The sequence below is a fragment of the Mus caroli genome, chromosome 4 (genome assembly GCF_900094665.2).
Source record: "Mus caroli chromosome 4, CAROLI_EIJ_v1.1, whole genome shotgun sequence".
Taxonomy (NCBI): Eukaryota; Metazoa; Chordata; class Mammalia; order Rodentia; family Muridae; genus Mus; species Mus caroli.
In genome coordinates this window covers 35,036,555-35,050,859 of record NC_034573.1, presented here as the reverse complement: position 1 = coordinate 35,050,859, position 14,305 = coordinate 35,036,555, and the positions used below count along the sequence as shown (strand labels likewise).

The 14,305-nt window shown below is 44.0% G+C and overlaps 2 protein-coding genes across 2 annotated transcripts in view; one reads left to right on the top strand and one right to left on the bottom strand.

Moving 5' to 3' along the window:
• Chmp5 (charged multivesicular body protein 5) overlaps positions 1-5,939 on the bottom strand; it is a 16,924-nt gene extending 10,985 nt beyond the window's left edge. Inside the window, exons 1-5 of the mRNA XM_021160161.2 lie at positions 5,729-5,939; positions 4,836-4,940; positions 3,838-3,884; positions 1,952-2,045; positions 1,312-1,383 (exon numbers count right to left, since the gene is read on the bottom strand). Of these exons, the coding sequence (XP_021015820.1) occupies positions 1,312-1,383; positions 1,952-2,045; positions 3,838-3,884; positions 4,836-4,940; positions 5,729-5,797 (387 nt within the window). The 5' untranslated portion in view covers positions 5,798-5,939. The remainder of the gene's footprint in view (positions 1-1,311; positions 1,384-1,951; positions 2,046-3,837; positions 3,885-4,835; positions 4,941-5,728) is intronic.
• Bag1 (BCL2 associated athanogene 1) overlaps positions 5,890-14,305 on the top strand; it is a 12,001-nt gene continuing 3,585 nt past the window's right edge. The window contains exons 1-5 of the mRNA XM_021159811.1: positions 5,890-5,985; positions 6,069-6,681; positions 8,069-8,197; positions 10,621-10,703; positions 12,950-13,063. Coding sequence (XP_021015470.1) covers positions 5,890-5,985; positions 6,069-6,681; positions 8,069-8,197; positions 10,621-10,703; positions 12,950-13,063 — 1,035 coding nt within the window. The remainder of the gene's footprint in view (positions 5,986-6,068; positions 6,682-8,068; positions 8,198-10,620; positions 10,704-12,949; positions 13,064-14,305) is intronic.

The window sequence follows — 14,305 nt, the reverse complement described above, 5'->3', positions numbered from 1 at the left end:
CTTGGCTGTCCTGGAACTCACTCTGTAGACCAGGCTGGCCTCGAACTCAGAAATCCGCCTGCCTCTGCCTCCCAAGTGCTGGGATTAAAGGCATGCTCTACCACGCCCGGTCTTCTCTCTCTCTCTCTCTTTTTTTTTCAATTTTTTTTTAATAAAAAGAATAAAAACAGATAAACATGCAAATAAAAAATTCAAAAGTTAGAACTATAAAACAATAAAGATATTTTAATTTATATTAGAAAAATAAACCTAAGTGTTCAAAGTGTAGAGCACAGTCAAAGGATACATTTATGAAGTGTGTCGTGCTGGCAATCTATTAGGGGCGGACAAGGAAAATGGAAAGGAGATAGGGAGGCATCCAAAAAGCCAAAAGCCAGAATGAGGTTGAAGGCAAGGCTAGCACTTCGGGGGCTGAGGCAGGACTGACACAAGTGCAGGGCTAACCTAGGAGATATAATAAGTTCTACATGAGCCTAGGCTACAGAATGACATCCTGCCTCAGAAGCAAAGTGAAACTTGAGCTGGAAAGATGGTGTAGTGGTTAAGAGCAGTGCTGCTGTTCCGAGGACCTGAGCTTAGGCCCCTACATCCATGTACACGAAGCTCACAGGTACCTGGGACTCTAACTCCAAGGGATCCAGCACCCTCTTCTGGCCTCAGAAGAGACTGCATGCACATGAGTAGACCCATACATAGATATATTCATATACTCATAATTACAGACATAATGAAGTCATAAAGAACAAACAAACAAAAGAAAGAAGTTAGAATAGCCAAACTTTCTCTTAAGTTCATATTAAACAGCTCTCATAGAAACTACAAGGCAGTGGTAGCACACAGTGGTAGTCTTTAATCCCAGTACTCAGAAGGCAGAGGGCCGGAGGATCTCTGTGGGTTTGAGGTCAGCCTGATCTACAGAGTGAGTTCCAGGACAGCCAGGGCTATGTAGAGAACCCTTGTCTAAAAAACAAATAAATAAACAACAACACCCAAAAAACAAAAAGAACCACAGCACACGACCAAAATTCCAGAATTTAGGAGATTGAGATAGGCTAGCACACAGTAAATGAAACAATACTTAATTAGCTCACTTATTTTACAGGCATAATAACTAAATGTGCTACCTGGGTCTTTGCATTAGCAGTGACGAAACTGAGACCTTTGGTGCCCTTCCCTTTCCAGAAGTCACTACACTAGCAAACAGCAGGACCAGGATTTCATCCCTTTTCTGTGAGTTTCTCACCACAAACCCTTATTCTCATCTTTGCAACAAGTGCACATCTGGCAAAACCCAGCAGATAGACAGCTCACCTCAATCTGGTCGATTTTTACTTCCTTATATGCCTTCTTCATTTCCTTTACTCCCAATTTCATGGCATCAACCTAAAAAAGAAAGCACAATGTATTTGTTGTTTTATCTTGAAGAACGGAGGATCTGAACTCAGATACTCGTACATACCAGGCAACCATCCTACCACTGTCTCATCCCCAGCCCCGAAAACACACTGTCCTGAGAGCTCACGTTTGTGCTGGAGCGATGTCTCGGTGGTTCAGAGCATCTGTCGCTCTCGCAGAAGACCTAGGTTTGAGTCCCAGCATCCATACGCTCACAACCATCTGTAACTACGTACACACGCATGCAAAGTACCCAACCACAGAATGTCATACGTACACACGCATGCAAAGTGCCCAACCACAGAATGTCATGTTTACTAAACCATAGCAAAGTATATGAGATGAAAAATGAAAACGAAGCTGGAGATGATGACACACACCTTTAATCCCAGCACTCAGAAGGCAGAGGCAGGAGGATCTCTGTGAGTTCGAAGCTAGCCTGGCCCACAGAGTGAGTTCCAGGATAACCAGGACTACACAGAGAAATCCTGTCTTCAAAAACAAAAACAAAAACAAAAACAACAAGTTAAAATGGGAAAAGGAGCATGGGGCATACCGTGGTCTTGGTGTCCTTTAGTGACTGGATGGTGTAATTAGCTTGCTCCATGTTAAAGGACTGTTGGGCCAGGTTGTCTCGCTGTTGCTCATACCTTTTTGGGGTCAAGTAAAAATTAGAAATGTGAACCAGATAGAAATCCTTAGGAGAAAACAGCCTTAATGCTAAATAGCAAACAAACCCAACCCCAGATCATTTTAAAACTACCCACTCTTTCAAAAATCCCTCCAAAGTCTTTTTCCCTTGGGTATATTTAAGTTTTAACTATTCCCACTTAGCAACATAGTATTTGCTCTTTTTTCTATTTTTTGAGAAAGGATTTTGTAGTCCAGGCCAGCCTCAAACTTATAGTGATTTTCCTGCTTCAGCTTCCAAATGCTGACAATGTGGGTGTCTCCACTCCTGGCCTTCCTCTCCGTCTCATTTCATCTTATTTATATTTTTCTAGTTATTCCCCAAGATGAATTCTCAGGGGTGGAACTCTTGGGGCAAAGGCTAAGACTATTTTTTTAAGATTCTTCATATGTATAGCTAAATGTTTTTCAGACTCAAAATTATATTCATAATTTAGGCTATCCATCAGACTTAATATAATGTCTGATACTTGAAATACTCTTTAAAATAATGTTTTCTACCGAGTTATATAATATCAAAGATTTATGTCACCATGATCGTTATACACCATGAAAGTCATCTAATTAGCAGAAGAAAAATAGGTAATTCATGATCCAGGAAATCAGCAAATGATTCTATTCAGTTAGGCATCGTGGCACAAGGTTATAATCCTAGCAACTGGGGGACTGAGCCAGGGAACTGGAGCTGGAGGCCAGCGTGGGGTACACAGAGAACCTTGTCTCTAAAAGCAGAAACAAGGGGCAAGACGACAGCTTATATAAGACACATAATTTCAGTTTCCTAAGAATCTAGATAAACTTTCTTTACCTGTTTAATATATGTTCCAAGTTTCTGCAATAAATCTACATTCCATTGATTTACTTATTTATTTTTGAGGCAGGGATTCATGTAGCCCAAGTTACTCTAGAATTTACTAGCCCAGGGTAGCTTTGAACCCCTGATGTTCTTGCCTCCATATATCAAGTACTAGGTCTACAGGTTGTGTGCCACCCTGCTTGGTTTATTTACTTATTTGAGACAGGGTCTTATGTAGCCAAGGCTAGCCTTGATTTTCTATGTAGTCAGTGCTCATAGGTTCCAGGTCCTCTACCTCCCAAATGCTAGGATAACAGGTCCAGGCCATCAAAGCCAAATTCCTTCCACAAGAAAACCAAAATACTTTAAAACCAATTGTAATACATGCTGGCCATTCTAGGTATTATTAGGTTTTTTTTTTTTCCCAGTGTGATTTTAATGTATTTTAAAAAAATGGAAGACAGTATCTGACTGTTACAAAGTCATTTTAAAATTGAAACAAAGCCATCACACTTTTCCCGGTTTCCTATAAGCTGATTGTGTCTCGAGTCCACAACTCCATGGATGATCTCAAAGGCTGAGCAGACCACACGGGTGAACACCACATATAAACTGGGGTTCCGCACAAACACTGGGACATAGTAATTGAAAATAAACTGTGAACCTTCACATTTATTCTGGTGAGAGAGAATGAATATTTAGCACTCCTAACTTTACAAACAAAACTGAAACGCTCATACTAACTCAACCACAGGAGACCCAAACCATCTCGACCTTGCCAGCCAAAGTGATCCCACGTGGTTGCCGAAGCTTAGGTAGTAAGCTTTTGGAAGCTTTTGCACATTTGTAATGAAATCAAGACTACTGAGAAGATATGAAAGCCAGAAAGAATGGAAGGCCTCTTCACTTTCTGATTTCAAACTGTTCTTAGAAGGGAGATGAGGCATATGACTTACATCCGCTTTTGCTTTAAAACTCTCAGGGCTTTCTGTTTGACCATGTTCTGAGGAGAAAAACAGACTTAATTAAAAGAAGGAACACAGATGGCACAAGAAGTCTCCCCTATGCTCACACTCCTGCACCTACATGTTTCTTCTGCAAGATGGCAGATGCGGAGGCTCCTTGACTCTACTCTTCTTCTTCAAGTTTCGAGCACAGATAACTCTAATGCCCAGCTGGTACATCTTAGCGCCCTTTGCAACCCACCCTCTGTATCCTCAATTCCTCTTCCTTTCCCTAGGCATTGTATTTCCACTTCCAGCTCCAACAGAGCACACTGTGTATATCCAGTTGCTTTCCATTTAAATATAACACGGTCAACCGCTATCATGTCCTCACGTTAGAAGCCATTTACAACAGCCCACAAGCCTCCTCCCCCTTTCAGAATCTGGGAACCTCTACATCAACCTTTGATTCCTCTATTGGTTCTTCACGAAAATTTATCAACTACTACGAGATATTCTAGAAATAATGCCATGTAGGTGACTTGTTATTTAATCCTCACACATTAGTATATATTATCTTCATTTAACATGAGAAAATTGAAGCTGAGTGATATCCTGGTTCATACTGTTAAAAAGTTATAAAGTTATGAAAAAAAAGATACCAATATATCCATAGCCTATTAAGTAGTGTTAGTATCAGAACACTGACCTTACACGCTATATCTAGTCTAACCTGAGTAGCCAGACAACACCCTGATTCTGGGCACAACCAGCTCTCCTCTTCAGAGTCAGACCTTCTCAGCAGAGCATGCCAATTCCCATTACATGTCATCAGCATCTTCTACCTACCACATTAAAACCCAGCCTCCCTCTTGTATATGGCTGTAGCCTCTGTTCCCTGAAGAACAGGTCCTCACATGTAGCGTCTCTTTACCAGATTTCCTGTATTTTTTTGTATCCTTCACCAGTCCCTTCACAGTACTCCCTAAAACAGTTGTCACCAGCCTTACCTTAGCAGGACCCTCTCTCATCTTCTTGATTTGATCCTTATATTTCACTAGTTCAGCATCCAGCCGGGAAATTTTTTTGTCAATGGATTCTGCCCTGCTATCCACCTTGGAGGAAAATATCACTATCACATGAGGTGATAACTATTATAATATGTTTACACGGAAAAGGGCAGAAAGAGAGGAATATGCAAAAGAAAACAAAAGGAACAATATAGCAAAGGGCAGAAAATAGGGTTTTTCTTAAGGGTGGGGAATTCCAGCCGGAACCATTGGGGAGGGCTTACATAAACTCTCTCCCACCTCCCAGATTCTGATATAGCAGCCCTCTCTTGAGGAAAACGACTTGGGATTCTCTCCGCTGGCTGAGATTTCCCAAGTAGGAGAATAGTAAACTTGGGACTCTGCATTAACGTGCGTGGAATGAACCAATCAACACAGGCTAAGATGAGATCTAAAAACATTTCCGAGATCAGGTTTAATCTGGAAGGGCCAAGATTCAGAATTCTGTGCTACTCAGACCCAGGACTAAGGTATAGATATGTTAACCCTGACAAGGGTAAGGAGAGAGGAGTGAAAAAGGGTTTTTAAAAGGCCAGGTTAAACGAAGTGGACTGTAGTGACATAGGGAAGGTAGGTTGGAATGTGGGAACCAAAGCGAGGAAGAAGGGGTGGGGCACAGTGGGCATCGGAAAGAGCTAAGTGAAGTAAGGGCGAAAGAATGATGAGATTAGACTGTCTGGTCTCTGGGGTCAGGAATGACCTGGAAAACAGGGATGAAAGGGGTGGGGATGAAGAAGACTGAGGTTTAATGGGCCCGAACCAGGAATCGGGTGGAGTACGAATTCGGGATGGACGGGTCGGAGTGTCAGAGGTATGCAAAGTCAAATGCCCACCGTCCCAATGCAGTCCGTCAGGCTAGGTGGCGGAGCCTTGGGTTTCGCTTTTCCGAAGAATCGGTTCATCTTGGCCGGCGGCGAGGAAACCCAAACACTGGAGGAAAACCAGAAACGGAAGCGTAGTCGCTCAGGTTTCAATTTCCGGCTTCCCCCACCCCATGCGCAAGCGCAGAGTGCTCGCCCGAGTCTTCCCGATCCCTTTTCCGTGTTTTCAGCTCCTCCTTCCGGAGAAGGAGCGCGGAGCTCTGGGAGAGGTGGAAAGACTTCTGAAGGAGGGGCTTATGAGGAGGGATAGGGCGGTGCCTTGGCGGAGTGGGTGGGGCTTAGACGCGGCTAGGCGGATAGGGCGGGGCCTGAAGCAGGGTCAGTTCCGAGGGCGTGGCGAGTAGATGGGGCGGAACTGGTGAGTAGTGGGGCGGGGTTGCAAGGCTGCGCGCCCGGTAGCCACCGCTGCGCTGTGAACAAACGCGGCCTGGCGGGTCGCAGCGCCGCGCGGCGACCGCGAGGCGACCGGGAGCCGCTGGGACCCAGGCTGCGCGCCCCTCGGCCTGCCCGGGAGCCGCGCCAGTCGGAGTCCCGGGCGGAGCGCGGCTTGCCTCCCTCTCAGCGTTCCTCTGTGCGCAGTGCAGCCAGCGGGCATGACCGATCCACCAGGGGCGCCGCCGCCGGCGCTTGCAAGCCGCGGGTGAAGAAGAAAGTCCGGCCCCGCTCTTCTCAGAGCGAGAAGGTAGCTCACAGCAAGGAGTTGACTAGAAGTAAGAAAGTGACCCGTAGCAAGAACGTGACCGGGACCCAGGTAGAGGAGGTGACCAAGATCGAGGAGGCGACCCAAACCGAGGAGGTAACTGTGGCAGAAGAGGTGACCCAGACCGAGAACATGGCCAAGACCGAGGAGATGGTCCAGACGGAGGATATGGAAACACCCAGACTCAGCGTGATCGTCACTCACAGTGAGCGCCAAGGAGGGTTCCGTAGATCGGATTGGGATCTGTGGGTTTGGCCACATGTAGTCGTGGGGGAAAGAAACATGGGTTCTTGGCTATATATATTTGGGGATGTTTTTGCTTGGGGCTGGTGTCAGGACATATTTCCCTGTGGCCGGTCCCTGGACACTTATTGGATCCTCTATTTGGAAGCAAAGTTGAGTGTGTAACGCTAGTAATCGTGGGTCTTCGTGTCAGGCTTATGTAGGCCTTCTTGTGTGTAGAACTTCCGTGGTTTTGGACATCCACTAGTGTAGAGAGTACGAACTTGGTGTGTGATCCCGCTGTTCCTTACTTACTGAGTAGTGTTTGTGTTGGATGTCATAGAACCGCAGGTTCAATGGGTCATGAGTCCAAGAGTTACTTTCTGGACATCTGGTTACATCAACACAGAACTAAAAACCTTGGGAAGTACACGAGAAAGCTGAAGCCATGACATTTCCTTAGAATCAGTTAGGAAAGACTAACAAACTTTGCCACCTAAACCATGGCTCTATATCCAGCAGTTTTATGGAACTTTAAGATGAATCCCCACCCTCCAAAGGCGTCTTGATTTCTGGTCTGTGAGGCACAAATAGGAACTAGGACTCCTTCTGACTCTTGACTGGTTGGGAGTGCAATCTAAAGGTGGATTTGAACTCCACTTACTTAGAAAAGGGTGGGTACTTGTTTTAAAACAAAAGAAAAAAACTCTCTTGTTGGATTGGTTCCGTTTGTTTGTCTTTGCTAACTAACCATTAACTATGGTGTACTTAGGTGTAACCAGTATGAAAGACTTGGAGGAAAACAGGCCCTTGCTGGTGACATCAGGGAAAACAAGACCAATGCCATAGAGACAGTAAGGGCAGCAACTTGTGATGGAAAAGTGTGGGCTTTGGAACCAGCTGGATGCAAGGTCAAATTCTGACTCAGCAGTTGAAGGTTTCCCCGAGTCTTAATTAGACTGATAGCTGCTTTATAATGGTGTCCTGATGTTTTGAGATAGTGCATAGAAACAAGTCTTGTACCGTTTATTCTGTATAATTGCTTAAGATATCAGCCATCATTAAAATAGTTTTTTTTTTTTTATGTTAGAGGAAACAAATCCTCAAGACAAGCTTTGTAATGGGTAGCGTATGGATAGATGCAAGTGTGACCCTACCCTGAGCATCCTGACAACCCCTGGATTCCGAGCACAACCGAGCTCTCCTCTCCAGAGTCAGACCTTCTCAGCAGAGAATGCCAGTTCCTATTATATGCTTCTGAACGTGTGACCAGCATCTTCTACCTAGCTGAATTCAATCTCAGCTCCATAAGAAAACATCAGCTTATAGTTAGGCTGATGAATGCTCATTGAATGCTTTTCTTTCTCCAGGCAATGAGAGGTATGACCTTCTTGTTACCCCACAGCAAGGTAACAGTGAACCAGTTGTCCAAGACTTGGCTCAGCTTGTTGAAGAGGCCACAGGAGTTCCACTACCTTTTCAGAAGCTCATATTTAAGGGTAAGTGGTTTTCATTCATCTTTGAGTACTTATGGCTAAAAAATTTACTTTATTTACTAGGTTTTTGTTTTTGTTTTTTCATGACAGGGTCCCTCTGTGTAGCCCTGGCTGTCCTAAAACTCACTGTGTAGACCAGGCTGGCCTTGAACTCACAGGGATCCTCCTGCGCGTCAGGCTCCTGAGTGCTGGGATTAAAGTCCCTTCCCGGCAAGGGCAGATTTTAAAACTGCCTGGTCTTCCCTGACTTTTGAGTTTGTGTGGATGGATGTGTTGCCTGCTTACGTGTTTGTGTACCATGTGTATGTGTGTGTGTGCAGTGTCCCCAAAGGCCAGGAGAGGATATCAACTCCTCTGGAACTGGAGTTAATAGAGGGCTATGAGCCACCATGTGAGTGCTGGAGCCTGCACCCAGAGCCTCTGCAAGAGCAACAAGTGCTCTTAATCATGGAGCCAGTTTTCCAGCCCCCATCTTTCAGTTTTCAAGCCAGAACCATTTTCTTTCATTTCTTTATTTAACAAATATTAAGGGACCAGTCTACACTAGACTTTGCAAATATCTGGATTTGAAGTAACATAATGACAGACAGAATTGCTAAGATTTAGATTGACAGAGATATAGATCTTTGCCTTTTTTCCCCTGGGTGGGAGAGTGATGGTTTGTTACAGCCCAAGCTGTCATGGGACTGGCTGTGTAATATACACTGTCAAGCCCTATGTCTTTTTCTTTTTAAAACATTTAGTGTCTGAGTTTGAATTTTATCTTTTTGAGTATGGCAGCACACACCCACAACCCCAGGACTCTGGGAACTTAGACCAGCTCCATGCCAACTGGGTGCAGTTAGTCATGCTCTGTCAGAGAGAAGGAAGTGGGGAAGCATGGAGGGAAAGGAGAAGGAAGGAGAAAGGAAAGAAAAGAAGCTCAAGTTTCAAAGTAGAAAGACCAAAGAAGAAAATGTTCCCCTGGATAAAGCTCCTTATTCATTTTTTTTGAATGGTACTGCAGGTCAATCAAACATGCTAGGCAAGAACCAAACCACTAAGCCCTAGCCTCAGCCCAGTGTTTCACAGTTTTCTTTTTATAACATTGAGTTTGCCAGCATTTGTTGAAGTATCCTGAGTGAAAAAAAAAGGAGCTTTCATGACTACAAAATCTTTTATTGTACAGAAATTATGTTAGGGCTGGAGAAATAACATCATACACACATATATAATTAAAATAAATTTAAAATGAAAGCTTTAGGGGCTAGACAGATGTTTTCTGTAGTTGTGAGCACAGGTTCCTCATCCAAAGGACCCAGGTCCAGTTCCCAGTGCCCACACGGAGGCTCTAAACCAGTCAGTAACTCCAGTTCCGGGGGATCTGATCTCCACCAGCACCAGGCACACACATGATACACAAACATGCATTCAGGCAAAATACCCACATCTATAAAGCAGTAGTAACATGTTTTAAAGACATTTATCTGTTATGTGAACTATATTAATTTTTATTCCTGAAGACTATTTTTATTAACTATTATGTAGGAACATTTTCAGTTATTTGCTTAGGATAAATATCTAGAGATGACATTGTCATATGTTTCCAAAAAAAGAAAACCATTTCAATTTATCTTTTTGTTTTGTTTTGTTTTGTTTTGCCTTTTTTTTTTCCCCTTTGGTTTTGGTTTTGGCTTTTCAAGACAGGGATTCTCTGTGTAGTCTTGGCTGTCCTTGAACTAACTCCTTTAGACCAGGCTGGCTTTGAGCTCAGATCCGACTGCCTCTGCCTCTGCTTCCTGAGTGCTGAGATTGAAGGTGTGTGCCACCAGTATCAAATATACCCTTTTCTTGTGAGCAAACATGAAAATGGCTTGTTGGTTTTGAAATACAGTCTTATTCTGTGGTTTTTCTATGGCCTGGAACTTAGTCTCTGTCTGCAGACCATTCTAGGCTTGAACTCAAAGAGATGTGCATGCCTCTGCCTCCTGAGTGCTCAGAGTAGGTACGCCTCATCATGCCCCATTTTCTGGGTTGCCTGGAAGAGCAGCCACTGTTCCTAACCATTGAGCCATCTCTCCAGTCCCCTTTTAGATTAGATTTGTGTTTCTGTCTCTGAATATTTATATTCATTTTATGAGAATTTCACACAAGGTATTTGATCGTATTTACTTCCCTGCTTACGTCTCCCCACCTCCATTTGAGTCCAGTTTGTTGCCCAAATACTCTTAGATGCAGGGTATGTCCTAGAGGGAGGCAGACCTGTCAGGAGACAGACTCTGAAAGATAATTGACTCTTTCCCACAGCCAGTAGCAGCACTGCCAGAGGTGAGGCTTTAATCCCACCTCTTTCTTGTGCATTGGCTGGTCTATTGTCAGTCTTGTACAGATGTTACAATTTGTCATGTATTCTCTTTCCCACTCCCCCCCCCCTTTTTTTTTTTCAGGAAAATCTCTGAAAGAAATGGAAACACCATTGTCAGCACTTGGAATGCAAAATGGTTGCCGAGTCATGTTAATTGGTGAAAAGGTAAGTTGCTTTTCCATCAAAGCTCTTCATAATTGAATGACTAAAGCCTTTTTTGTTCTTAAAGATTTATTTATTTAATGTGTGTGAGTACACTGTAGCTGTCTTCAGACACACCAGAAGAGGGCATCAGATCCCATTCCAGATGGTTGTGAGCCACCATGTGGTTGCTGGGAATTGAACTCAGGACGTCTGGAAGAGCAGTCAGTGCTCTTAACCACTGAGCCATCTCTCCAGCCCCCAACTGAAGTCTTAAATGCATGTTTCTGTAATGAAGACCAGATTACCCAGATTCAGCATTGACGACCTTCCTCATTACATAATGTCTGGTGAGATTACCAGTTTGGTCTATGCATCATTTGCACGTTTTTATTCTGTTGCGTAGACTTTCTCTCTAGGAATTAGGAACCACTATGCTGTCTGAGTGGTATGGCTTCTGTATTTGGTGGCTCCTCCTTCTAGTTAAAATGTGCTAGAAACAGGCATTACTTAAAATTTTCAAGAGCACTTTAGGTTAAAAGTATAGATATCAGGTAGGTACTCTTGTTCAAGTTCGAGGAGCATTCCTTTTACTAAAATCTAAAAGAAGAAAACCCTCTCTGAGTGGAAAGGTTCAGACTGAAGAAGTAAGGGGGCAAGAAAAAGAGTTAGCTGATAACAGGTGAGGCTGTGGCCCCTGAGGTGATGGCCACTGTGCCCAGCCCTGCATTGTGACAGTGGCACTGCTGAACTTGAGAAGGATTCTTACTCAGTGAGGTGGCTGAGGGGATAGCAGGTAGGAATGGGCTAGCTGGGAGCAGCGAGAGTCTGATCTCGGAGCCTCAAGGAGGCTGGGTCTGCGATTGGCCACAAACAAGAATGGACAGTTTAGGGGAGTGTAACCAAGCAGGAAGCTGCTGGCCCTGACTGCCAGCTGTGGGTGAGAGAAAGGACTAAATGATGATGTTGTAAATGTCTCGCTGAAGGGTCAGGAGCAGGCAGTACCTGTGGTCTCAGTTTGATGAAGCTGTAGTCGTTTCTGTTGCTTCTGTTTAGGATCAGAGAGTCCACAGCTGAATTCTAGTCCCTTCCCCCTGTTTGGGCATTGAGGCCGAGTATTGTTGTCTATAAAACAGTTCCTCCCTCTCAGCTTAAAAGAGAAGTAACACAGGTAACGTGCAAACACAGTACCTGGCATACAAGGAGCGTTCAGGAAGAGTGTTGCCATCACCGCTATCATGTTAAATAGTAGAATTCAGCTGGAGAGTGACATTTCCATTTAAAAGAATATAGTCATGAGCCAAGCCTGGGGAAGATAGAGGCAGCTGGATCAGGAATTCAGGATCATCCTCCCATTACACAGTAAGCTTGTGGGCACCCTGTGCTATTTGAGACACTGCCTCTCTGGAAAAAAAAAATGTCATGCTGCTAGGTGTGGTAGCACATTATCTGTGATCTCAACATTTAGGAAGCTGTGGGGGGAGGAATGAGACTGGATAGTGGGATCTTGTCTCAAGATAAAACAAAGGACGAGTTGAATTCTGTCTGTCTTCCCATTCTGGATGCCTTCGTGGTGTTCACTTGAACCTGGTTACACTGTACTTTTTTTTTTTTTTTTTTTTTATTATTATATTTAAGTACACTGTAGCTGTCTTTGGATGCACCAGAAGAGGGCGTCAGATCTCATTACGGGTGGTTGTGAGCCACCATGTGGTTGCTGGGATTTGAACTCAGGACCTTTGGAAGAGCAGTTAGTGCTCTTACTCATTGAGCCATCTCACCAGCCCTACGCTGTACTTTTTTTAAAGATGTATTTATCCTATTTGGGGTATACTGGGATGTGGCCTGCGTTGGTATGAGTGCACCGTGTGCTTGCCTGATGCCCCGGGAGGCCATAGAAGGACAGGATATGTTTGAACTGAAGTTACAAAACATTGCAAGCCACTATGTGGGTGCCGGGAGCTGAACCCAGGTCCTGTGGAAGAGCAGTGAGTTTCCTCTGGTGCTTGCTACATTCTAATCTAGCTGCTGGGGTTGGGGTCAGCACGGGGCTGAGGCTGAGGCTAACACTTGGATTGGCTCTATTCTCTGAGCAGAAGTCATCAGGAGTCTGTCTAGAATGTTTGCTTGGCCTTCCTCCTCCCTGGGCTGGGCTTTATGGATAGGAGTCCTGTTGTCTAACCCTTTGACTTGCTTTCCAAGAAGCACAAGAGGTTGGCTCTGTCTTTTTAGGTGAGCAATTACTGACCTCGTTTTATTCTTCATGTTAGAGCAATCCAGAAGAAGAGTTTGAGTTAAAGAAGCTGAAAGATTTGGAGGTATCTGCAGAGAAGATAGCTAATCACCTGCAAGAATTGAATAAAGAGCTTTCTGGCATCCAGCAGGTGACTTCTCTATTCTGTGGATAGAGTGGTATGGTATTGTTGCCTGGTTGGCTTTTTAAAAAAATAATTTATTTCATTTTTAAATTATATATTTATTATGTGTGAGTCTGCCTGTGTCTGTGTTGGAGTAAGTGCATGTGAGTGCTGGTGGCCAGGAAGACCCCCACCCCCACCCCACCCCCCACCCCGAGCTGGGGTGACGTGAGGTTGTGAGCCTCTGGATGCTGGGAGCAGAACGCAGGTCCGCTAGTAAAACAGGACACATTCATAATCACGGAGCCATCTCTCCAGTCCTGTTTTGTGTTTTAATTATAAAATTAGTTTGTGATCCTTACACAAAAGTTTTATATGTGCATATAGATAGATTCAAGCCGAGGCCTTTCACGTCCTAAACTCAACTCTGTGCTCTTACTGTGCTGCTTTTTTTTGTTGTTGTTTTGTTTTGTTTGTTTGTTCGTTGTTGGTTTTCTTGTTTTGTTTTGTTTTTTTTTTGTTTTTCGAGACAGGGTTTCTCTGTGTAGCCCTGGCTTTCCTGGAACTCACTCTGTAAACCAGGATTTTGAACTCAGAAATCCGCCTGCCTCTGCCTCCCAAGTGCTGGGATTAAAGGTGTGCACCACCACTGCCCGGCTCTTACTGTGCTTCTTGTGTGCAGGTATGTATGTGTGACCCAGAGATGCTATTACTCTGAAAAGTATTTTTCACCTTATTTAGTTAAAATATAATATGCTATACATTTGGTAAATTGTTCTTTTACTGACTAAAAATTAACATTTTCCTGTGTTGTTGAAAATGGTCATATTTTCCTGCATGTGAATATATCATGTTTTACCTACCCTAGTCTCTGTTCTCTGTTTTACCTGATTTTTTTCTCTTACTATGCTGCTGCTTTGAGTGCCCTTAGACACGAGTCCTTTTTGAGTAGTTGTGATTGTCTTTAATAGAACTGAGTTTGGATTTCTGAGTAATGTTCGAACTTCTTGCTGTGTGTTTTCAAATATGCCTTTGTCACTCCGGTTTGATAGCCATCTTCAGAAATTCCTGCTTTTCAACTCAGCCACCCGCTAACTGATCACTAGGCAAAGAGATGCAAATGAACAGCAGGGTGGTTTAATGACAGTAAGTGCTACCTGAACCAGGTGTGGGCTTGTCTTAGTCAGGGTTTCTATTCCTGCACAAACATCATGACCAAGAAGCAAGTTGGGGAGGAAAGGGTTTATTCGGCTTACACTTCCATGCTGC